Source organism: Miscanthus floridulus, chromosome 5 (genome assembly GCF_019320115.1).
Source record: "Miscanthus floridulus cultivar M001 chromosome 5, ASM1932011v1, whole genome shotgun sequence".
NCBI lineage: Eukaryota > Viridiplantae > Streptophyta > Magnoliopsida > Poales > Poaceae > Miscanthus > Miscanthus floridulus.
Window position 1 is genome coordinate 664,158 of NC_089584.1, and position 23,316 is coordinate 687,473.

Here is a 23,316-nt window from a genome sequence, read left to right on the forward strand (position 1 = left end):
AGGAATATATACTGCTGGAATAGGATCGGTCGAGTACCAAAATTCATTCATTCTCCATTGATCCAGGATCTATTATCAGTTATTGCATCATGCATGCCTTGTGAATAGGACTCCTATGTATCACTGTATCTAGTTGGATGCCCTAGCAGCAACGCAAAGAAAGTTAAAGTTAGGGAAATAATGAATCAATACAACTTTTTGCCGCAGAGAATTAACAAAACCGTGCCACTGAGAAACAAGTTACAGAAAAAGAAAATGCAAGCTAAGAAATCATTTGAGCTAGCTAATAAGCGGAGCTGATGAGGTGATCTTGCAGGTTGTATGTATGTACGTATGTTATGTTCACTGGGTCTCGCTGTTGCTGGTCGCCGTGTTGTTGCTGTTGCTTGTCACCACCGCATTGTTGTTGTTGTTGGCGTTGCTGTTACTCGTCGGGGTCGGGGTCGGGGTCGGACCCTGCTGCTGCTGCCCTTGCCCTTGCCCTTGATGCATCGCAATTGGAATTGGATGGCCTCCTCCACCTCCTCCACCTATGATGGAGGTGATGGCTGCCGCCAGCGCCACCGTGAAGTTGGGGTCCGCTGTGATGGCCGCTGCCGCCGCGGTGACGGTGTCCATGTGCGGCGGCGCGTCAGCCGCTGCCACGGCGGCTCTGCTAGCAGTGCCAACATTATTGTTATTGTCCGATGTCGATGACGATGACATGTGCAGGCCAGAGAACTTGGACAAAGACTGGTGACTGCTGTAGAGCGCGGCCGCCGCCTGCAGGTGGTGGTGCTGGACCTGCTGGTGCGGTGGCTGCGGCACTTGGAAGTGCGGCTGCGGTCGTGCAGCAGGAGCACCAGCACCACCGGGCGGGCCGTGGGTGAGGTCGAGCGTGACGGTGGGGAATGGCGCGGAGGCGGAGATGGTGGCCATGCTGGAGGAGCACGGCAGCACGGCCCGCGCCAGGAAGTTGGATGTCATCATGTCCCCGCTGGGCATGGAGCCGGACAGCAGCATGGAGGCGGCGGCGGAGGTGGTGGAGGCCATGGCCATGGCGGCGGGCGGGAGCGGGTGGTTGTGGGTGCCCTCGTAGGTGGTGATGAGGATGGAGCGGTCGTCGGCGCAGCGCTGAACCTGCGTGTGCCAGATGCAGCCAGCTGGTCAGTCAAAGTCAGCATGCACAAAGGAAAGGAGCATCCCTCCCGGTCCAAGGTCCGGTCAAAACACGCAAATAAATGCAAACATGCAGGAAAGATAAAGAAAGGAAAAGGGGGAACTGAAGGTGCGTGGCGTTGACTGGGTCCCGTCTCCTCACCTGCTTCCGCACGGGGCAGCCGTTGGCCATGGTGCAGCGGTAGTAGGCTCGCGGGCATGGGTTGCCCTTGGCCATCTTCTGCCCGTACTTGCGCCACTGGCAGCCGTCGGCGATCTGCGTGCACCGCCGTCCGTCCATTGCAATGGATGTCAGGGCCTCAGGTGAAGGAAACCACATGTGCGAGGAAGAAAGGAAACAAACTCAGACAGACGACTTACGATGGGCGCTTCGGATCGCGCGCGCACCGAGACGCGAGCCTTTCTCATGCTGGCCTCCTGCTGCTGCGCTAGCTGCTGCTGCCTTGCTGTTGTCGACGGATCCGCCGGGTCCGGGCTGTCGCGGCGCTCCGCCTCAAGCTCCTGCCGCCTGTTGCCTCCGGTGGACGACGACCGCCGCGGGCTGCCCACCTCCGTGGACGAGTTGGACGTCTCCTCGGCAGCCGCCGGTCCTAGGCCGAGGAACTGTCTCGGCATGACAGCAGCGCCGTCGGTCGCCGGCGGCAGCGCCTGGGCCACAGGAGGCAGCATCGGGCCTTCGGCCCGCGCCTGCATGAGCGCCACGAGATGCATCTGGAGGGCCTGGTAGCTGCTGGTGACCTGGGTCAGCATCCCGCGCAGCCGCTGGTTCTCGTCGTTCATGCGCGCAAGCTCCGCCTGCATGGCCGAAAGCTGCAAGGGCATCAAGTCAAGGTCAAGGTGTAATAACTGGCAGCGCTGGCGGCGGACAGATCCGAATTGAATCGGATCGATCCGCTATACATGGCATGGGCATCAACGACGCTCGGCGGGCGGTGTGTTTGCAATCGATAAACAACACGTACATACGTAAATAAAGAAATAAAAAGATGGCCAGCGCATACCTCGTTGGTGTTCCTGCTCTGCTTGTCTTGGCCCGGCAGCCGGAGCCTGGTGGCCGCCTCGTCGTCGTTGGCGTTGCTGCCGGTGACGGGAAGGAGCTGCACGCACGCATCACGCATGGGTCGGTCATCGTCGTCACTCGTCGACGGGGGGAATTCAAGGACACACAAGGGGGGATCGGATCGAAGAAGAAAAAAAAAGATCCGCTGCTACTCTAATCCAATGAAGAAATGAAACAAGTAATTAACACAAGGTAGTAAGTAACGTACGTTAATGGTGAGGTCCTCCTTCTTGATGGCGAGGCAGCTGGCTGCTGATCCCGATCCCGCCGGCGGCGGCCCGGTGGTCCTGCAGGTCTTGTTGTTAGCTGCAGCAGCAGCGGTCTTCTTGTCCTTGTCGTCGGAGAAGAAGTCCACCTCGATGGACCTACGGCCCCTGCCTGGCGGTGTTCCGTTTCTGTCGGCGGCGGCCTCCATGGTGGTTGTTCTTGTTCTGTGGAACGGCGGCGACGTCGTGGGCGGTAGCAGATTGAGGAAGCCGAGGGGCCGCGGCGACGCGTCTCGAGCTAACAGGCCTCCTCCGACTCCGAGGTGGGCCTTGTCCATGCAAGAAGTGGGGGGGATGAGATCGTCCCAGGTCCGATCTGATTCGTCGTCGGCTGCCTGCAGGTGCAGCCAGCCGTCTACTGTAGGAGAGGAGACTGATCTCACTCAGACAGAGGAAGAATGGTGCGTGGTGTGGGCGGAAGAAAGAAAAGGGAGGAAGAAGCCTCTGACCGCTGCCACGGGGACGCGTATATATAAAAACAAAAGGGAAGAAGGAGGAGGCGATCGACGAGGGAGAGGACTGGGTAACAGACTAGTAGAGACATGACATCAGGAGCTGCGTCAGTGGAACGTGGCCCCTCCTCACTGGCCTGCTGCCCGTACCCGGCGACGAAAAGAGAGACGAGACGACGACCGGATCGGATCGTCTCTCTCTCTCTCTCTCTCATTTCCACGCCACGCCGTCCGTGCCGTGCCGTGCCGTGCCGTGCCATCCATCTCATTCATCAATCCTCGCCCGCCAGCGCGTCTGCGTGCGCGACTCGGCGACTGTCCTGTCCTCCTCTCCTCTAGTAGTATGTCCACACCACACCTTCACCTTGAACAGTACTCCTAATCTTTCTGCTTGTATTTGTCGTCGTCCCTCTGATTCTCTTCAATTTCCCTCAGCTCAACCGGCCTCTCTCTCTCTCTCCGGTCTCCTCCGGCCGACATGCCCGCCCTTTAGAAGAAGGCAACGCAAGACGACGACCAAGAACAAGAAGAAACCATGCCGGCCCGCCGTTTGATTCTGACATCATATGATGGTTGTTACTGTTATCCCTCACTCGCACTCTCACCCTCAAATGACGAATAACACTATAACATATGTCACTGACATGGTATTCCCCGTAAGTCTGATAAAAAGTTAATTATCCCTCAAATATCTATCTCCCTCGCAGATGAGTCGCAGCAGGCGCTTGATAATTGTAGGTGGGGATGGAGGTTAATGTAATGGAAGAAGGAAAACGAATCAACAAACCGATTATCTGTGCCTGATGACGAAACGCTTCCCCTGACATTGACTTGTGTCTACTCCACGTGTCCCTACCTACTACTACTAGCTTAATCACGCTATGCTAATGCTACTACTTACTAGTAGTATGCTACTTCCATTTCAATCCTATGTGCTTTTTTTACAAGACACCGTATAGACACGGACGGTGCATACTCCCTCGCTCCCTTTATATTCGTCTGCTGTAGAAAACGTGCATGTCAAAGTTTCTCATCTAACTCTAATTAGATTCTTACAAAATATTAGCAATATTTGTATCTCTAAGTAAATTTATTATGCAAAGTAGATTCAATAATCTTTTTAATCATGCTAATTATGTACCGTAAACATTAATATTTTCTTGTATACATATATTTGGTCAACATTGAGTTTGTTTGACTTCTCAGAAAATGAGAACGACAGATAAAAGGGACGGAGAGAGTACATATATGACTCTACTACATTTCAACTAGTGCTATCTTGTACTTCTTATTACTATTACTACGGTCCGTTTGGATCCTTTTATTTTGAAGGAGTTGAAGTCTACTCTACACATTAGACTTTTTATTTTGGAATTTTATATTATAGAATTTTCCAAAGTTTAGATATAAGTCTGTCGATCTTGAATTCAAGGGTTGAGAGATAGAAATACCTCATGTCGATCCCATGCTTGCTCTGTTTCTAATGTATCCCACTTCTGCCAATATTAAAAAAACTACAAAAAATAAAGAAATCCACTTCAATGTACAATTACGTTATGACCGACAGATGGACCCGCGATACAGTGACTCCCTGTGATTGTGGTGTGTCTGTCAACGCCGGTTGGTGATGAGCTGTTGTTGATTACTTGACAGCTACGGCTGCTGGCTATATAAGCCGTCGGGTGTTAGGAGATAGGGGCAGAACGGTAACCGATTAGCTGATAGATTCATAGAAATAGCAGTAGATTCTTCAGCGGTTCATCCGCTCTTGTATCCAAACATTGTTACGGTTCGCAATAAAGCTTACCGATTTGCCCCAATTCTTCCTCCCACTCATCCAGGTCGTTACAATTGGTATCAGAGCCTGTCGATTTGAGGGGAATTTTTTTCTCTCAATCGATCCATTCCGTTCTGGCGCCGAAGCGGGAACCCACCAAAATCCAGATCGAGATGGCGGCTTCGATCGAGGACCTCAAGACAGCCATGGATTCCATGGCGCTGCAGCTCATCGGTGTCCAGGACATGGCGAAGCAGGACATGACGAAGCAGTTCGTGGGATTTCAATGTAGGTTATCATCATATTAGAATGGCAGTAGAAGATGAGTACAAGATCGCTTTTAGAACGCATCAAGGCCTCTATGAGTTTCTGGTTATGCCGTTTGGACTGACAAACGCACCAGCAATATTTCAGAGCCTCATGAACACTATATTTACAGCATTGTTATGTCGAGGTGTCTTGGTTTTCATGGACGATATACTCATTTATAGTACCACTTTAGAAGAGCATATGAAGTTGTTGGTTGAGGTGTTTGCAATTCTAGAGAAACACTAATTCTACATTAAGAGATCTAAGTTTGTATTTTCCCAACCAGTTGTGGAGCATCTTGGTCACGTTATTTCAGCAGAAGGGGTGGCTACTAATCCCACAAAGGTACAAGTTGTGGTGAACTGGCCTACTCCTACAAATGTGAAACAGTTAAGGGGGTTCCTAGGATTAACAAGATATTACAGGAACTTTATAGAGCATTATGGGATGATGGCTTGACCCTTAACTGAATTATTAAAGAAAGGTTGTCAGTTTCAGTGGACAACACAGACTGTCATGGCATTCCAGTTACTCAAACAAAAGATGGTGCAAGCACCAGTTCTTGTGGTGCCTAACTTTGAGATTCCTTTTGTGCTAGGAACTGATGCAAGTGCCTATGGAATTGGAGCTATGTTAATGCAAGCTAATCATCCGGTGGCATTGTAAGAAAAATGGACCCTAGGCCCATTTACTTTGGATTTTGGTGTTTGATGACCAATACAACCAAATTAGATTAATAAATTTGCAAGTAATTGTTTTGTAGTTCAATAGGGTGCAAGACGTGACTTGGACGAATGCGACATGATGATCCCACGATCAACACCATAAGCAAGACCCTAGAAGCACAAGAGAAGACTCAAGATATCAAGCAAAGTCCAAGCACGGAGATGGGAACCTAGCCGGACACAAGATCACGAAGAAACGAGCTTCACAGAGGTGACCGGACGCGGTCCTTATAGCGACCGGACATGTCCGATCAAGATGCTCGGCAACGGCAGGCATCTGCAGCAGCGACCGGACGCTGAGGATTCAAGTGGCTGGACATGGTGATGACACTGTTCACTGTCGCGACAATAGCTTAGCACTGATCGGACGCTGGAGGGTGATCGACCGGACACAGGAACTGCATCGTCCGATCGACAGTGACCGGACTCAGCGCCGAGTCCGATCAACGTGCTAGCTTCAACAGTCGGGACGACCGGATACGTCCGGTTAGGACGACAACAGCGTCCGGTCAGTAGCAGAAAGCTGGGTTTTGCCCCCAATGGCTACTTTCTTAGTGGGGCTTAGATATATACCCCCAACCGGCCATTTGAGTAGTGGAGAGCTGAGAAAACATACCAAGGGTGTTGATACACCATTTTAGTGATCTCCACTTGCATAGTGCTTAGTGATTCATTAGGTGATTAGCGTAGGTGTTTTGCGAAGTGCTTAGCTTGATTAGACCACCGCTTATGCGCTTGCTCTAGGCTTAGGCCTAGTGCTTCATGAGGTTTGAATACCTCTTACCACTCGGTACTTACACGCACCATTGTTGTATATTAGAGGGGCTTGTAGTTTTACAAGATCACACCAACCGTGTTTGTGGTGTGGCCGCCATCGTGTACCAAAGAGAACAAGGCCCGCGGCATTTCGGTCAGAAGCTTGATAGTGAAGACGGCGGGAGCATCCAGGAGAGGCTTGCCGAAAGGCACGTCAGAGACCCACTTGCGCGTGGGGAAGGTTCGAGGCTATCCATGGAGTTACCTGACCGGGAGCTTGGCCCTTGCGAGGGATTCCTTGTGAGGGGCTCCAACGAGAACTAGGGGAAGCTTGTGCGCTTCTCGATACCTCAGTAAAAAATACCGGAGTCATTAATGGGAGTTTGCATATCTCTACCTTACTCTTTAGCTTTTGCATTTACATTGTTTGCATAACTCCTTTTTGTGGCAGAGATAGCAACACACTAGCAAAACCATAGTTGCACATTTAGATAGTTGTCGACACGAAATTTCTTCCCATGCCGAGGACACACGAGCAAGCCGGAAGGGTCCGCTCGATGGAGCTAGAGATCCGCCTAGCTTCAGCGCAGGGATGGTCAATACTGCGCACTCCTCCTGAGACATACCAGTCAATTTGACCCTGCAATTGACAAGGAGAGAAAGTTTATCAGTAATTAAGGGCGGAACATGCCGGTGTTGCCAGATAGTCCCGAATGTGCAGCTCTAAGAGCCGATATAAAAGGAGATCAACTAAATAGTCGATTCTAGCATATTCATACGAATAAATCAGTTAAAGCTCATGGGGTTGTGTTAGAAGAATCAGTTATCGTTCAGAATGAATATCATTCTTTAGACAAATATTAGTCAATGGCAATAAGATGTCAACAATAATTAATTCATGCTAAACCAATGACTGCAAGCAACCAAACTCCTTTATAAAAGAAACAGTTCATCAACATTCAACCATTTGATAGAAATAAATCTAATGAACATGTTAGATCTCATCTATCGTTATAACCAGTCGGGCATGAGGCAGAATCATGCAGGCCATAGAAACAACAATAGACTCGATGACTCTAACTTATTACTAATATCAGTGGGGCATGAGGCAGAATCATGCAGGCCGTAATACAATAATAAGATCATGGGGCTAGCACATCTTTCAACCTATCGCTACTTCAATGATCTCGTGATGTGAACTATTTATGAAAGCGCTTGATATCGGCTAAAATAGCCGATTCAGGCATAGCGCATAGTTAAGGGCATGCCCTCTCAAGAATAGATCTACCAAATAACGATCCCCATTCCATGGTGCTAACAGTGGGGTGTGAGGCAGAATCACACAGGCCGTGATAACGGGCCATGGAACAGTTTCGCTAGCCAATAGATCTACTCAAGATCAAACATGCCTTAACCGCACGCTATGCATGATCAAGATTGATGTAAAACAGCCGATAAAACATAACTCATCGTTTAAAGTACAGATTAGATCAGTTTAGATTAACAAACGATGGGTTAAAAAAGATGTAAGGCCGATCTAGATCAATCCCAATCGGGCGAAGTGATATTGCTGTAATTAAATAAATAATGGAAGCAATAAGCAATATCAGTAACTTAATGAATCTATCCGAAGGAACGCCACCCTTAGATAGAGCCAATAACTTGACCTTAATCTAGTTTGAGTAGTGCAGGTCGACTGGATCGATGCAACCGTACTTAAACTAGACAAGAGTCGATAACTAACTTATACCAGAGTCGCAGTGGAGGTCGACCGGATCGATGCAGCCGTACTTGCTGAAGAACTCGCCAAGATCTACTCTACTCCTACTCCTAAGGGGTGGCCAGAGCCGAAAAAAATAAATAACTTGTATTGGATTGATTGTGTGTTTTACAATAGCCGGGCTTTGATATTTATACCCGGGACCTATGCATGACTCCTATCTAAGCATGACTCATCATAATCTTTGACTCTAGAGAAAACATTCTTAATTTAAGATAACTTGGACTCTAATCTTTCTCTTTTTATAGAGTCCAACATGCTTTGCCCTAGCGCCGACCATAGCCTTTGTCGCTATCTGCTGGCGTTTCCTGAAGAAAGCCAATTTTAGTGTTGCATTCGAATCACCTGGTTCTGATCTGCATGCAATTGATTCCTTGATGACATGATCTTAGTTGCTTTCGAGTCCCTACGACTCTTCTTCCAAATTTTGGTGTAAACAATAGTTTATCTTTTTACATAGGTTTTGCTAAGGTTAGAAAAAGAGGCCATAGTTTAGAGTTGGAGTTTTAAGTTACCTAATTCATCCCCCTCTTAGGCGTCACAGTCTCCTTTCAATTAGTATCAAAGCCGGTTGGCTCAATTTGGACCTTTGGCTTCACCGCCGTTAAGCCAAAGTTATTTAGAGTGGTTGGGATAGATACCTCTAGACCTCCGCACTTTGACGGCACTAACTTCCCCTACTATAAAGCTAGAATGGCTTGTCACCTTGAGGCGGTAGATTTGGGTGTTTGGAGAGTCACTCGTGACGGGATGAAACCCATTAAGAATCCCGATAAACCCACAAAGAGTGAAGAAAATGAATTTCATTTCAATGCTAGAGCTAAAAATTGCTTGTTTGAATCTTTTAGCATGGATATGTTTAACCAAGTGTTCACTTTAAATATGGCACATGAAATTTGGTTAAATCTCCAAGAGCTCCATGACGGCACAACTAATGTTCGTGAGCAAAAACATTGTCTAGCTAAACAAAATTATGATTTCTTTAAAATAAATGATGATGAGCTTGTTCGTGATATGTATTCTCGTTTGAATCTAATTATCAATGAGCTTCATTCAATAGGATTAACGAAGCTAGATGATGTGGACATCGTGAGGAAGATCATCTCCGTGTTACCACAAAAGAAATATGCAAGCATCATCACCATCCTTCACAACATGGAGGACTTGAGCACAATGACCTCGGGCATAGTCATTGACAAGATAGTGGCTTTTGAAATGTCATGCAAGATGGGTCAAGAAGAAGCCTCTTTATCAAGAAAAGGCAAAGCTCTCACATGTAGTGAGAAAAAGAAGATGAAGGTCATGCAAGTTGAGACAAGCTCAAGCTCAAGCTCCTCAAGTGAAGATGAAGAAGAAGATCAGGATGATGATGACGACGAATCAAGTGATGATGATCAATCTTCCTCCTCCACCTCCGACCTTGATGAAGAATCTATCAAGCTTATCAACAAGGTGGAGAAGATGATCCAAAAACTCAATGTCAAAGGTATGCCCATCCAAATTCAAGATTTCGTCTTCACCAATCAAAGAAATGAGCAAAGAAAGAAATGATGCTATGGATATGGCGAGTTAGGGCACTTTGTGGAAGTTTGTCCAAACAAGCCCACACCCAAGACAAAGAAGAAGGCAGCAAGGACAAGGCCCTCACATCAATAAGGTCATGGGAAGATTCTTCAAGTGAAGAAGAAGACCACCACAAGAGGCGCGGGCACAAGCACTCATCATCAAGCACTTCACGTGTGTGCCTTATGGCACAAGGTAACAAAAAACCTATCCCTAGTGATAGTGACAATGATAGTGATAGTGATGATGAGCTACCTTCTTATGATGAAATTGTGCAACAAAATCTTAACTTTGCTAAAGTTTGCACTAGTCAACAAAAGAAGTTAAAAATGTTGCAAGAAAAACTAGATAGCTCACAACAAGCTTATGCTACTTTGCTTGAACAATATGAAACTTTTGCCAATCTTAACATGGAGCTATCTACTAAAATTAAGCAACTTGAGACTAGTGCAAACACAAATAATTACACAATCAATGATGAGCAACTTGTAAGGAAAAATGAAAAAATAAAGGAAAAGTTAGCTAGCTCACAAAATGATTATAAAAGTTTGCTCGCTAAAATGGAAACTATGTGCAAATATTGTGATGAGCTAACTAATAAAGTTGCTAATCTTGAAGTCGTCGATTCTACCCCCATGGAGGCACCTAAAAATAAAAGTTCTATCTTTGACATGCCTAAAAAGGATGCTTCTATTTCTTGCAATGATTTATGTTTAGACTCATCCTTGTACAACTAAGTTTGTGTTGAGAAAGTTGTTGTAAATATATACACACAAGAGGTCGCAATAGAGAATGAGCAACTCAAGCAAGAAGTAGCTCGCCTTACCAAGGACTTGACTTAAGTAAAAGGCAAAACGGAGCAAGCCCAACTTCATCAAGATAACACCGTCAAGGGAGTGAAGAAGCTTGATGAAGGACAAACCATGATTTGCTACGTGTGCCACAAGGAAGGCCACAAGTCCTATGAGTGCAAGGTGAAGAATGGGGGAGGAGCTAAGAAGAAAGAGAAAAACAAAAAGGAAACAAGCAAGCTCTCCAACACCTATTGCATGTCTCCTATAAGTATTTCATACTTGTGTGCATAAATTTAGGGGGATGTTACTCTACAAGTTGGATGCTTTGAGACTAATACCTTTTCAAGCTTATCATGTGTGTAGTAGTCTCATTGCAAGGAAAATGGAGTCCCCGAAGTTAAGCATCATACTTCAAATATCCACCACCTATTGCAAGTGGTATAAATCAAATTGGTTTCCAAATGTGGTATTTCTAAACCGATATCATCATGTTGATTTCACTTTGGTATTTATATGTTTTCTCCATGCATTATATAGATTAAACTCCCTTGAGCATTAATTTGCTAATTATGCATAAACTACGTTCTCTATCATATGTATGCATATATTTAGGGGGAGCTTAGTCTATGTAATGTGAGAGTCCAATTTTGTGACCTATTCCACTCCACATACAAAGGATCGCAAATTTTGACCTACCCTTGTGCTACTAAGGTCTTCCTTTTCGATGTTTGATTCCAAAGGGGGAGAATTTGTAGGACCAAAAGCAAGCCTAATTATAATAATTTACAAATGGTAATGGTCCGAGAAAGGGAGGATAGTGGATTATGGAGTTAGGGAAGGCTTAAATCCATAATGCCACATGGGGACATTTGCAAGGGCAAGATAAGTTTCCAAAGATGTTTACATGTGGTATCTTTTAGCATCACAGAACCTTGCCCTTTGCATTGCATCCTAGCAAGTAAATAGTTTTTAAATTCCAAAAATTTTATTATTTGCTTGTTTTGGTCATGTTGTCATCAATCACCAAAAAGGGGGAGATTGTAAGGAAAATGGACCTAGGCCCATTTAATTTGGATTTTGGTGTTTGATGACCAACACAACCAAATTGGACTAATAAATTTGCAAGTAATTGTTTTGTAGTTCAATAGGGTGCAAGACGTGACTTGGACGAAGGCGACATGATGATCCCACGATCAACACCATAAGCAAGACCCTAGAAGCACAAGAGAAAACTCAAGATATCGAGCAAAGTCCAAGCACGAAGATGGGAACCTAGCCGGACGCAAGAGCATGAAGAAACGAGCTTCACAGAGGTGACCGAACGCGGTCCTTATAGCGACCGGATGCGTCCGATCAAGATGCTCGGCAACGGCAGGCGTCTGCAGCAGCGACCGAACGTTGAGGATTCAAGTGATCGGATGTGACGATGACACTGTTCACTACCGCTACAATAGCTTAGCACTGATCGGACGCTGAGGGTGATCGACCGAATGTAGGAACTGTAGCGTTCGATCGAGTCTAGAGAGGTTCTAGAGCGGCGCTAGCTTGGCCGGACACGTCTGATCGACGGTGACCGGACTCAGCGCCGAGTCCGATCAACGCACTAGATTCAACGGTCGGGACGATAGGACGCGTCCGGTCAGGACGACAGCAGCGTTCGGTCAGTAGCAGAAAGATAGGTTTCACCCCCAACGGCTACTTTCTCAGTGGGGCTTATAAATAGACCCCCCACCCAGCCATTTGAGCAATGGAGAGCTGAGGAAACATACCAAGGGTGTTGATACACCATTTTAGTGATCTATACTTGCATAGTGCTTAGTGATTCATTAGGTGATTAGCATAGGTGCTTTTGCGAAGTGCTTAGGTTAATTAGACCACCGCTTATGTGCTTGCTCTAGGTTTTGGCCTAGTGTTTAGTGAGGTTTGCATACCTCTTTACCACTCGGTGCTTGCGCGCACCATTGTTGTACATCGGAGGGGCTTGTAGTCTTGCGAGATCACACCAACCGCGTTTGTGGTGTGGCTGTCACCGTGTACCGAAGGGAACAAGGCCTGTGGTGTTTCGGTCGAAAGCTTGATAATGAAGATGGCAGGGAGCATCTGGGAGAGGCTTGCCGGAAGGCACGTCGGAGACCCACTTGCGTGTGGGGAAGACCCGAGGCTATCCACGGAGTTACCTGACCGGGAGCTTGGCCCTTGCAAGGGGCTCCAACAAGGAGTAGGGGGAAGCTTGTGCGCTTCTCGATACCTCAATAAAAATACCAGAGTCATGAACGGGAGTTTGCATATCTCTACCTTACTCTTTAGCTTCCGCATTTACATTGTTTGCATAACTCCTTTTTGCGATAGAGATAGCAATACACTAGCAAAACCATAGTTGCACATTTAGAAAGTTTATCTTTTTGCATAGGTTTTTCTAAGGTTAGAAAAAGAGGCCATAGTTTAGAGTTGGAGTTTTAAGTTGCCTAATTCACCCCCCTCTTAGGCATCATGCTCTCCTTTCAGGCATACTTGAGCAAGCATCAGTGTCCTTGAAGCTAAGCTATGTCAGTATATGAGAAGGAGTGCTTAGCCATTCTGATGGCTATAGAAAAATGGAGACCATATTTGCAACACAAGAAATTTCTTATCAGAACTGATCATAAAAGCTTGCTGCACTTGATAGAGCAAAGGGTTACTTCAAAAATTTAGCATAAAGCTTTAGTCAAGCTCATGGACTTGGATTATCAAATCTAGTATAAGAAAGGGATCACCAACGCTGCTGCTGATGCTTTATCCAGATGTGCTGCTAGACAGGAGATAGTGGCTATTTCAGAGTGCATTCCATCTTGGGTGCAACAGCTCAGAGAAGGTTATGATGAACATTTGGAAGATAAGAAGCTATTGGCTGAATTAGCAATATCTAAAAATAATCATAAGGGATTTGCCCTGACAGAGGGTGTTATCAGATACCAGGGCAGGATTTGGGTAGGACACAATAAGTTAGCATAGCAGCATATCCTATAAGCCCTACATGCTAGTGGAATTAGAGGTCATTCAGTCATTTCTGCAACTTACAAGAGAGTTAAGGCTCTATTTGCTTGGTCTAGTTTGAAGCAGTCAGTACACCAATTTGTTCAGCAGTGTCACATATGTCAGCAAGCAAAAGTGGAACACACCAAGGTTCTAGGCCTACTACAACCACTTCTAGTTCCATCACAAGCATGGGAGGTCATAAGCTTAGACTTTGTGGAAGGGTTGCCTACATCTGACAGGTGCAATGCTATATTGGTGGTGATGGACAAATTCTCTAAATATGGTCACTTCATTGCTATACATCATCCCTATACTGCTTTACACATTGCAAAGTTGTTCCTGGATAACATCTATAAATTGCATGGACTTCCTAGAGCTATCATTTCATATAGAGATCCTATCTTTACCAACACTCTATGGCAGGAGTTATTCAGACTGACAGACACTTAGTTGCTTATGAGCTTGGCTTACCATCCCTAGACTGATGGGCAAACCGAGCGGCTCAATCAATGCTTGGAAGGCTTTCTCAGGTGCATAGTTCACTCTTGCCCAAAGCAGTGGAGCAAATCGCTATCAGTTGCTGAGTTCTGGTACAATATGCATTATCATTCAGCATTAGGGTAGTCACCATTTCAAGTATTGTATGGCCAGAGCCCGAGGCAGTTAGGCATCACTAATCTGAATCTAAGTGTTGTGCCAGAATTGGAGCAGTGGATGAAAGAAAGAGAATTGCTCAAAAGAATCATTCAGATGCAACTCCAACGAGCTCAGCAAAGAATGAAATCCCAGGCAGATAAACACGGAAGTGAAAGGGAGTTCCAACCAGGAGATTTGGTGTATATGAAACTGCAGCCTTATGTGCAGTCATTAGTTGCGGATAGGTCCAATAAGAAACTTTCATTTCGATTCTATGGACCTTACAAGGTGTTACAAAGAATAGGCAATGTGGCCTACAAGCTGGACCTTCCTGAAGGCAGTAGAGTTCATCATGTACTGCACGTATCCCAGCTAAAGAAGCATGTTCCGAAAGATCAGACTGTCTCTGAGGAGTTGACTTCAGTTAGTACAGACCCAATGCTTGTACAGCAACAGGAGAAGATTCTGGCCACCAGGGAAATCTTGCGCGGTTCAAGACGGGTGAAGCAGGTGTTGGTAAAGTGGAGTTTGATGCCTGAACAGATGGCAACTTGGGAGGATGAAGCAGACATTGCCCCGGAGCAAGTTCAGGAGTCCACAGACTGAGGACAGTCTATTTCTTAAGGCGGAGAGAATGTTATGACCGACAGGTGGACCCGCGATGCAGTGACTCCCTGTGATTGTGGCGTGTCCGTCAACGACGGTTGGTGATGAGCTGTTGTTGATTACTTGACAGCTACGGCTGCTGGCTATATAAGCCGCCGAGTGTTAGGAGATAGGGGGAGAATGGTAACCGATTAGCTGATAGATTCATAGAAATAGCATTAGATTCTTCAGCGGTTCATCCGCTCTTGTATCCAAACATTGTTACGGTTCGCAATAAAGCTCACCGATTCACCCCAATTCTTCCTCCCACTCATCCAGGTCGTTACAAATTACCAACATGTGCTATAATGAAAAATTGTTAAATTACCCATATACATGTTATCTCTGAAGTATCCCATTCTATTGACATTAATATATTCAGAATGATTAATTTAAACATACATGTGCTATCATGCAGATGATGAAGGGCACATGCTTGTATGAATGTGGATTCATCATAAGAAAACATTCACTTCACGGTGATGACTATAAGCATTCTATATTGATACTATAGTTATAAGCATTCTATTTCGTTTATATATAGTAAAAAACAATATTTTACATATATAATTATTTGATAAAGAAAATTCAAAGTCTAGATAGACAAGTGGGGTATGTTATTCCAAATGAGGTGGCTACGATCTCCTTTGAAATAAGCAATCATTATAAAGTTGTCTTCGTTCGTAATGAATTTAGTGGTACTTGTTGCGCATCATAAATATTTATACTTTTTTTAAAAAAAAACTTTGGTTAAACTTCAAACTGTGTGAGAATTGCATCCTTTTATTGACATATATAGAGAGTATGAATATGGATGGTTATTTCTTAGCTTCTCTATATAAAAAATCAGTAATTAGCTTCCTTGGTTTTTTTTAGAAAGCACTTTGTTGGTTAGTTGTGTTATTGGACAAATAAAAGATATACTGATATAGATTATCTCCTCCGAGTTTATATTGCCGTCAAATTGAGAATGGTCCTTGGGGCGAGGAATAGTCAACGGGTGGTAGCAGTTCCAGTAAGGTCCCTATTGGGCGGGGCCAGCACTACAACACGTGTGGTGTGGCCGGTGTGGACAAGCCGGTCAACGCCGGTCGGGCCAGGGTGGGAATGACCGAACGGGAACGGTCCAAGATGCCTGCGCTGCGCATCGCATCGTTTCTTCTGCTTTGCTTTGGACGTAGTACAATCACTTTAACCAGCAGGCTGAGAGAGCTGATACTGAGCGCGATGCTGTCTGTGTATCGGAATCGGAGTTCTCAGCTGAGCTACACATACCTCTCTCCTTGTGTAATTTATCCATGCCATGCTCGGCTAGGCAGTAGGTGGTGTGGTGTGCTGACCTAGCTTTTTCTTCTTCTCACTCAATGCATGCAAAAAGTCTCTTGTACAGCCGTACGTATACTTTTCATCCCACTGTATACGTGGGTTCCTGGCATCAATTTAAACTTGAATCCAGTGACGGACCTAGGTTTTATCTCTGGGTATGCGCAGCAAAAAAAAAAAATTCTTATGCAATTCGATAAACCATATATAATTTGGTAAAACCATATTCTCATTCGGTAAAACCATATTCTAAAACCATATAAATTGTTCAAATGAAATACAAAATACTTTAAAATATAGCCATATAAGAGACTTACAATATTACTTGTTGATCCGTCGCTTTCTCAATGACATGAATGTCTCAATTATATCATCTTCATCAACTTGAAAGAAAATATCCCGCTCAATAAATGTTTGTAGACAATCATCCAGAACAATATCACCTAGCTTATTCCTTGATTTTGTTTTCACTATAACCAATGCAGAAAATACCGTTTCAACGCTCGCAGTTGCCACCAGTAAAAGCAATACCAATTTGAGAAGCGAGTACACCATATCATACACTTTGTGCCTATTTGTATCAACAAGCTTAACTGAGAGATCAACAATGTTGTCTAGACCTTGGAAGCATTCGGTTCGTTTCATGTCATCAATATAATTATCAAGTTGCAATTCTAGCTGTACCAAATTGTTGTTGGAGAAGTCATTAGGATAAAATTCAGCCAATCTACGCAGCTTCTGTGCATCAAATGAAGCAAAGGACTTGGAAGGACTAAAGGCTGACATACAAGAGAGTAGCTCCATGTTGATCTCATCAAACCGATTATCAAGCTCTTGACTAATTTGATCAATGACACCAATGTACACTTCTCTTCTAAAATGGTCATCATTTTTTTGGTTTCGAGCACGGGCATACCTTGCTGATTTTCCATAAGGCACATAAGCATCATCCATAGCAGGAACTTCGACACCATGTGTAATACAAAAAGAAGTGACCGCCTTATGAAATTTATCCCAACCATCAGACCTCAACTGTTGTATTCTGCTCTTTGCTACATTAACAAGTGAGATTGCATTAAGAATGTCTTGATCCCTTCTCTGCAAACACTCGGATAACTCATTTGTGTATCCAAGAATAACATACATTAAGTGCACAAAGAAAACAAACTCAAAGGTTTCAAATGCTCCAAGCACAAAATGAATCTTTGTCCAATCATCCTTATATGCAATATCAGCACCAAGCTCAATGAGCACATCATGGATTGAGGAATACATAGTGATGATGCTACATATAGTTTTGTAATGCGAGCCCCACCGAGTGTCACCAGGCCTAGGCAAACCCATCTCTTGATTTAAACCACTCCCTGATTCAAGCTCACCACACTGTAGTGATTTGTTGACATTCTCCAGCCTAGCATTTCGAAGCATACCATGACGCTTGCAAGAAACCCCAACAATGTTCAACAAGATAGATACTTGATCAAAAAAGGTCTTGCAATCAGTATTTCCCTTGGCAACAGCTACAAGAACTAGTTGGAGTTGATGTGCAAAGCAATGAATATAATAAGCAGAAGGTGATTCTTTCATGATTAATGTTTTCAGCCCTTTAATATCACCTTTCATATTGCTAGCCCCATCATAACCTTGACCTCTAATCCGAGTCATACTCAATCCATTACTATCAAGTAAACCTTTGATTGCTTCCTTAAGTGACAAAGACGTAGTATCATCTACATGAACAACTCCAATGAAGTGCTCACATGGCCTTCCAAGTTTATCAACAAAACGCAAGCAAAGAGCTAGTTGTTCTTTATATGATATGTCACTAGACTCATCGGCTAAAATTGCAAAGGGCTCATCACCAAGTTCCTCAATTATTTTTTTCTAGTTTCTATGGCACAACAATGAATAATTTGCTTTTGTATCTTTGGGCTAGTCAAAGTGCAATTACCTGGTGCATTGTTCAAGACATACTTGTTCACTTCATCACTATTTCCTGCAAGAAACTTCAAAAGTTCAATAGAGTTGCCTCTGTTGCTAGACTCTTCACTTTCATCATTTCCACGGAATGCCAATCCTTGAAGCAAAAGAAACTTGATACATCTAAGTGAATATGTTAATCTTTTCTTGTAAAGATGAAGCTCCTCATCAATCCACTTGTCAATGTGATAATCAATTGCTACCTTGGGATTTATAAAACCAATATACCTCTCCTGAGCTGCTTTGTGTGCCTTAGAACCACTATGTTTGATGAGTGCAGCGTTTCCTATATTCCAATTATCCCATCCATTAACAACAAATGCATCTGACCCATTGCCCTTCTTGAACAAGTAGCATATAAAGCAAAATACAGAATCCTTTTTGATACTATATTCAAGCCACTCATAATTATACAACCATTGTAAACTGAATCGACGAGGTGTGTCTCCAATGTTTCGATACGGGAAATCATGTATATAAGGTTTGCAAGGACCTTTAGTAATATATGCTCTACGGATTGCATCTTGATCATTAACATGATAATCTTTTATGGGCAGCCTTTCACCTGGATCATATGGTAGAAGATTGATGTCATACACCAATGGCTTTGATGCGGGCGGTGGCGGTGGCGATGACGCTAGCGGGGGTGAAGGATCTGCAATTTCTTCAACTTCTGCTCTATTTTCTCGATTATGCTCTTCCACAACTGTTTCAACCGGAGGTGGGGTAGGGTTCAAAGCAGCTGCAGCCGGCTTCTTTGCTGCTTCGTAAAAAAAGGATCGAATGTCACCATTTCTCTTCATCATTCAACAATTCTTCTGAAAAATAGTTTATAATTACCAAACGTGCGAAACTCAAATAGTATAGTCACATGCGACTGATGCTAAATTGCTAATCAGTGGTCTGTTGAACAAACTCACGAACACGAATTGAAATAATAAGAAATCACCCATAAATAAATAAATAAATAAAAATATGACTATACGAGTACAGTACAAAGTTTTTTTACAAATAACAAGATCATCAATACCTGCAGTCCTGCAAGTCTGCAACTAAGTGCCGTCGGATTCGGAGTGCCGAACTGCCGATCAGTCGAGCAGTCGGCGGCGTACCGCGGATGATCCTGTCGTCCTGGGCCTCCTGGCCCATGCGGCCGCGCCGCGCCGAACTGGGCCAAACTGTCGAAGCTCCGCCGAAGGCCCGAAGTGCCGATCGTCGATCGATGCCCGACGCGGCGACGCGATCCGCCCGAGTGCCCGACGCGCCGTCGCCAAACTGCCAATTGCCAAAGCTCCGCCGTGGCCGGCCGCTGGGCGCTGGCGTAGAGACGAAGACGACGACAGACGACTCAACTTCTCCGCATGCAATTACTCCCAGGCCTAGGCCGGTGCAAACTCCGCGTCCGCGGTATGCGCGTGTGCGGAAGCGTAGAAGCCGAACTGAGTCGTTGCGTACTTGCGTTGCTTGCTTCCTCTCTCTCTTTCTACGTATAAATTTTCTATTATGTATGTATGACTGCTGGACCCCAGGGTATGCAGTGGCCCACCCAGCATACCCTGTGGGTCCGTCACTGCTTGAATCAGTGTTAGGGTCCTAATTTTCGCAAACCACTTTCATTGACATCATTGTTGTTGAAGCAGGTACTTTCATGTGGATGTGGACCGGTTAGTATGGGATGAATTAGTTGTGATACCATGTGTTTGGTTTCAAGAAGAGGTGGCTAGGGTGAGATGGTTCCATTCCTATTTTTTTTAAGATGGGAACATCCCAGCCCTTGTTTGGTTTGAAGAAGAGATTTTAACACCGTTATTATCTAACCTATAGTTGCTATGATCCCTACCTGTAATCCCTGGGCCCCACCTGTCTTCCTCCTAAGCTTCGTCTTCCTCCCTACACCCACACCAATGGCACTTGCACGTCATCCCGACCTTGGCCCGTTGCATGCTCGTTGTCTGCTACTCCTACCTCATCGGCAAAGCTACATTCCGCCTCCGTCGCCTGGTCACCGTCCATGTGGCCCCGCTCCGCTGCCCCTATCAATGTCGTGTGGCCCTACGCTGGAGCTAGGAGAGCTCAATGTATTTGGCATTCTAGTTCTATGCCAAATACAAACCCTATTTGTAGTACTATATTGATTGCCTTTGGCATTGCTGCATCTCTTTGTCTGAATGATATGTGGCTTCGTGCCTAACATAGTAGCTAAAAATGTTTTGAAAGGACAAACAAAACTTTCAGCAGTTTCATCATACAAAAGTGCAACATCAAAAATAGTAGTTTTATTATGATTATTCACTCCAACTAGCGTACTAAATGGGTGCCATCATTTAGTTTTGTGTATGTTGTTTAAAAGCAAACAACGTCCCAACCTTCATAGTCTGCAACCATTTAGAATCAGTTCAGAAAATGTTTATATATCAAGTCGTCCTCACCATCGTGAATGGAATATAAAGACTTCCTATCTTCTGTTGTTTTCTTCTCTAGATATTTCAATACTTCTCTAGTACCTCCTCGATTTATCTTCAATAACATCTTTGAATACAATTTATTCTTCATATCTTCACGAGTAAATCCAAGATTCTCAATTCCACCTGCTTCCCATAATCCCATGCCATGAGACCAAAAGTAGCTTTAATTATTTGAAATACCAATTGCTTTAGCATTTTCGATACTTCCAAGTTGTGCTTCGGTTATTCTCCTTTGGGATCTTAAATGATGGGATTGACTGCAAGTAGCAAGAATATGGTTATCCTCATGCTCAAATTTATAGATGTAGTAGAATTCGTCTCTAAGGTTTATCTTCATGCGTGCTTGGCGCATACATCGTGTCTTTGGCTTACTATAGTTGGAAGAAGGTTTTTCTCTTCTATCGTGACCACCAATACCTACGGATAAAGAAAAAATGGTAAAAGAATGATGTTCTATTCCAATTTCCAACCATGAAGGAAATATTATATGATAAATTTAATTTAATACCTGCACACTGCATGAGAACAATAAAAAAAGTTATATTCTTTACAGTGGTAGTATTTTTATATTATTTGAACTACTTCCAATGCTGAAACCCTTGTCTCGAGCATACGCATTGTAAAAAGCATATGCCTCTTGTCTAGTACAAAATCTTATGGATTAAGTTTACTTTTGGTTCCTTAACTATTGTGTTGGTCTAATTTTAACCTTCAACTGTAAAACCGTCTAGTACTTGTACCCAACTATCAAAATCGTTCACTTTTAGCACCTGGGGTGGGGGCAAGGCTGTTTTGACCGACGTTGAGTGGTTTTGACCACGCGCGGAAGCAGGCCGGCCCAGGAGGGGAGGCCTAGGGCACGCTGCGCATTTTGCATAAGAGACCCAAGATTTTCATAAAACTAACCTTCACTCCATACTACTATTCACATGAGTCATAACATTTGTATTTAGCACCCATAAAAACCTCGTCTTCACCTTTCCCGGTCCCTGGGCGGCTCTAGAACAGAGCACGCCACAGGGGGCGATGGCCGGCTGCCAATCCGGCCAGGAGGAGGCTCGCCGGCGGCGAGGGAGGGAGGCGCAAGGAGCGCGCAGCCCACGCGCTAGGTCTGCAAGGCCACTAGTGCGCAGTTGGGGTAGCGGTGAGGGCAGAGCGTGGCTGCCCATGCAAGCGCGGGTTCACCGGCGATGGCGCTTACGTTCCGACGAGACGGCGGCGGTAGAGGTTTAACGGGTAGGCGGATGAGAAATAGGGACTCACCGTGAATGCTTCTGTAGGGTTGGTTACGGGAGAGACGGCTCGAGGAAGCCTGGCCACATGTATGGCGGTGTGCCGGTTCGCAGCGATGGCGGCAGTGGCCTTCCCGTAACAGTGAAGGTCCTTCAGCTAACCTGTTTTGCAGGCAAGACCAAGGCATCATATCGGAGCAAAATCATGAAAAATAGCTCGAAGAAGTGGAGCAAGGAGAGTGAGGCCATGGCGATCTTAGTTCGGTGTCCATGGTGGCCGCGGCGGTGAGATTGACTCGGACGAGCACGCTGTTGCATGGAAGTAGTCAGGATTGTGTCCCAGAGATAGGTAGGAACCTGAGGCAGTTGTGTACGAGATGAATTGGTGAGGGATGGATTGGGCACGATGAATTTTGGAAAGGGATGAAGGGACGGGTGGTCGGTCATGGCAATCGTGTTATCGGCTTTTATAGCCACTCGGCAAAGGCGGGGCTGGGGCACAAACCGCAGCCGCAGCACTCGGCGGGCTCATAGGCTTTGACGCGGCGCGGACCAAGCTTGCGCCCATGTCGGTAGTCGCACAGCTGGACGGTGCCTGAATGCCCGCGGCGGCTTGTGACGTTGCCGTGGCGGCGCTGGACGACAGGGACGTGTTCCTGCTCAAGCTTGTCGGCGGCGAGCGGCTGTCTCCGTACGTCGGTGTGCTCCAGCGCTGGTCGCCAATAGCCACATGCACGAGATGTGCGTGGACAGAAGGTGACGGAGCTGGCCATGGCGCTGCTGGCATCCGGCAGAGCTGTGCACGTGCGCGGACAGGCGCGCGGTGGTTTCCTACCGGCGAGCGGACGGCGGACCATGCCACCTCGGCGCCAGACGGCATGGAATTGAGATGGACCGAGCCAGAGCCAATCCCCGGCCCCGCCGTTGCCGCTGCTACTCCCGCTGGTGCCCGCGGCCTCCTAGTGGCTACCGGCGGGCTGGAGTGGCGCAGGGCGTGGCATGCGCGTCGCGGAGGAGGGGTTCGCGCGTGCTAGTTGAGGTGCTCGCCGAGGTTCTTGCCGTGCTCATTGGGGTGCATGCCGAGGTGCTCGCCGTGATCGTTGGGGGTGCCCGCTGAGGTGCTCGCTGATGTCCTGCTGGCCCGCGCAGGGCCTCCTAGCATGGATGTCGCATCGCTGCCGAAGATGAAGCCATGCTGCCGAGCTCGCCGAGGTGTCGTGCTGCTGTGCTCGCCGTACTCGGCAATTCCTCCTCCCAGCGCAGCCGAAGGGTGGGCTCGCATGGCAGTTCTCCTCCCAACTACAGTGAGCTCACACGGCGGGCCGGACGGCATGGCCAGCGGGAAGAACTCCCTCTGCCGCCGTGCTCGCCGGGTTGCTG

General features: G+C 45.9%; 2 protein-coding genes across 4 annotated transcripts; both read right to left on the minus strand.

Moving 5' to 3' along the window:
• Nucleotides 1-169: 169 nt before the first annotated feature.
• LOC136451285 (WRKY transcription factor 6-like) lies at nt 170-2,945 on the minus strand. 3 transcript variants are annotated; one of them, XM_066451991.1, is made up of 5 exons: nt 2,427-2,943; nt 2,160-2,255; nt 1,519-1,968; nt 1,301-1,414; nt 170-1,119 (listed from the first exon to the last, which is right to left on the minus strand). In XM_066451991.1, the coding sequence occupies exons 1-5, from the start codon at nt 2,760-2,762 to the stop codon at nt 343-345; spliced, it is 1,773 nt and encodes a 590-aa protein (XP_066308088.1). In that variant the 5' UTR covers nt 2,763-2,943; the 3' UTR covers nt 170-342. The 3 variants fall into 3 exon arrangements, with proteins under 3 accessions (XP_066308088.1, XP_066308090.1, XP_066308089.1); XM_066451993.1 differs by lacking the exon at nt 1,301-1,414 and having other exon boundaries at nt 2,427-2,945; XM_066451992.1 differs by lacking the exon at nt 2,160-2,255 and having other exon boundaries at nt 2,427-2,944.
• Nucleotides 2,946-16,580: 13,635 nt separating this feature from the next.
• Nucleotides 16,581-22,709, minus strand: LOC136451233 (uncharacterized). Its single transcript, XM_066451957.1, has 3 exons — nt 22,442-22,709; nt 18,211-18,999; nt 16,581-18,097 (listed from the first exon to the last, which is right to left on the minus strand). The coding sequence occupies exons 1-3, from the start codon at nt 22,707-22,709 to the stop codon at nt 16,581-16,583; spliced, it is 2,574 nt and encodes an 857-aa protein (XP_066308054.1).
• Nucleotides 22,710-23,316: the final 607 nt, after the last annotated feature.

Excerpts from the sequence above, each read along its gene's own strand:
- LOC136451285 (XM_066451991.1), bottom strand. The coding sequence starts at position 2,762 with ATGGACAAGGCCCACCTCGGAGTCGGAGGAGGCCTGTTAGCTCGAGAC. Across the intron at positions 1,969-2,159 it reads AGAGCAGGAACACCAACGAG|CTTTCGGCCATGCAGGCGGA; the intron begins GTATGCGCTGGC and ends ATGCCCTTGCAG. Across the intron at positions 1,415-1,518 it reads CGCGATCCGAAGCGCCCATC|ATCGCCGACGGCTGCCAGTG; the intron begins GTAAGTCGTCTG and ends CGGTGCACGCAG.
- LOC136451233 (XM_066451957.1), bottom strand. The coding sequence starts at position 22,709 with ATGGCCAGCTCCGTCACCTTCTGTCCACGCACATCTCGTGCATGTGGC. Across the intron at positions 19,000-22,441 it reads CGCCGAGTGCTGCGGCTGCG|CAAAGAAGCCGGCTGCAGCT; the intron begins GTTTGTGCCCCA and ends TTTACGAAGCAG. Across the intron at positions 18,098-18,210 it reads TGTCTTGAACAATGCACCAG|CCGATGAGTCTAGTGACATA; the intron begins GTAATTGCACTT and ends TTGCAATTTTAG.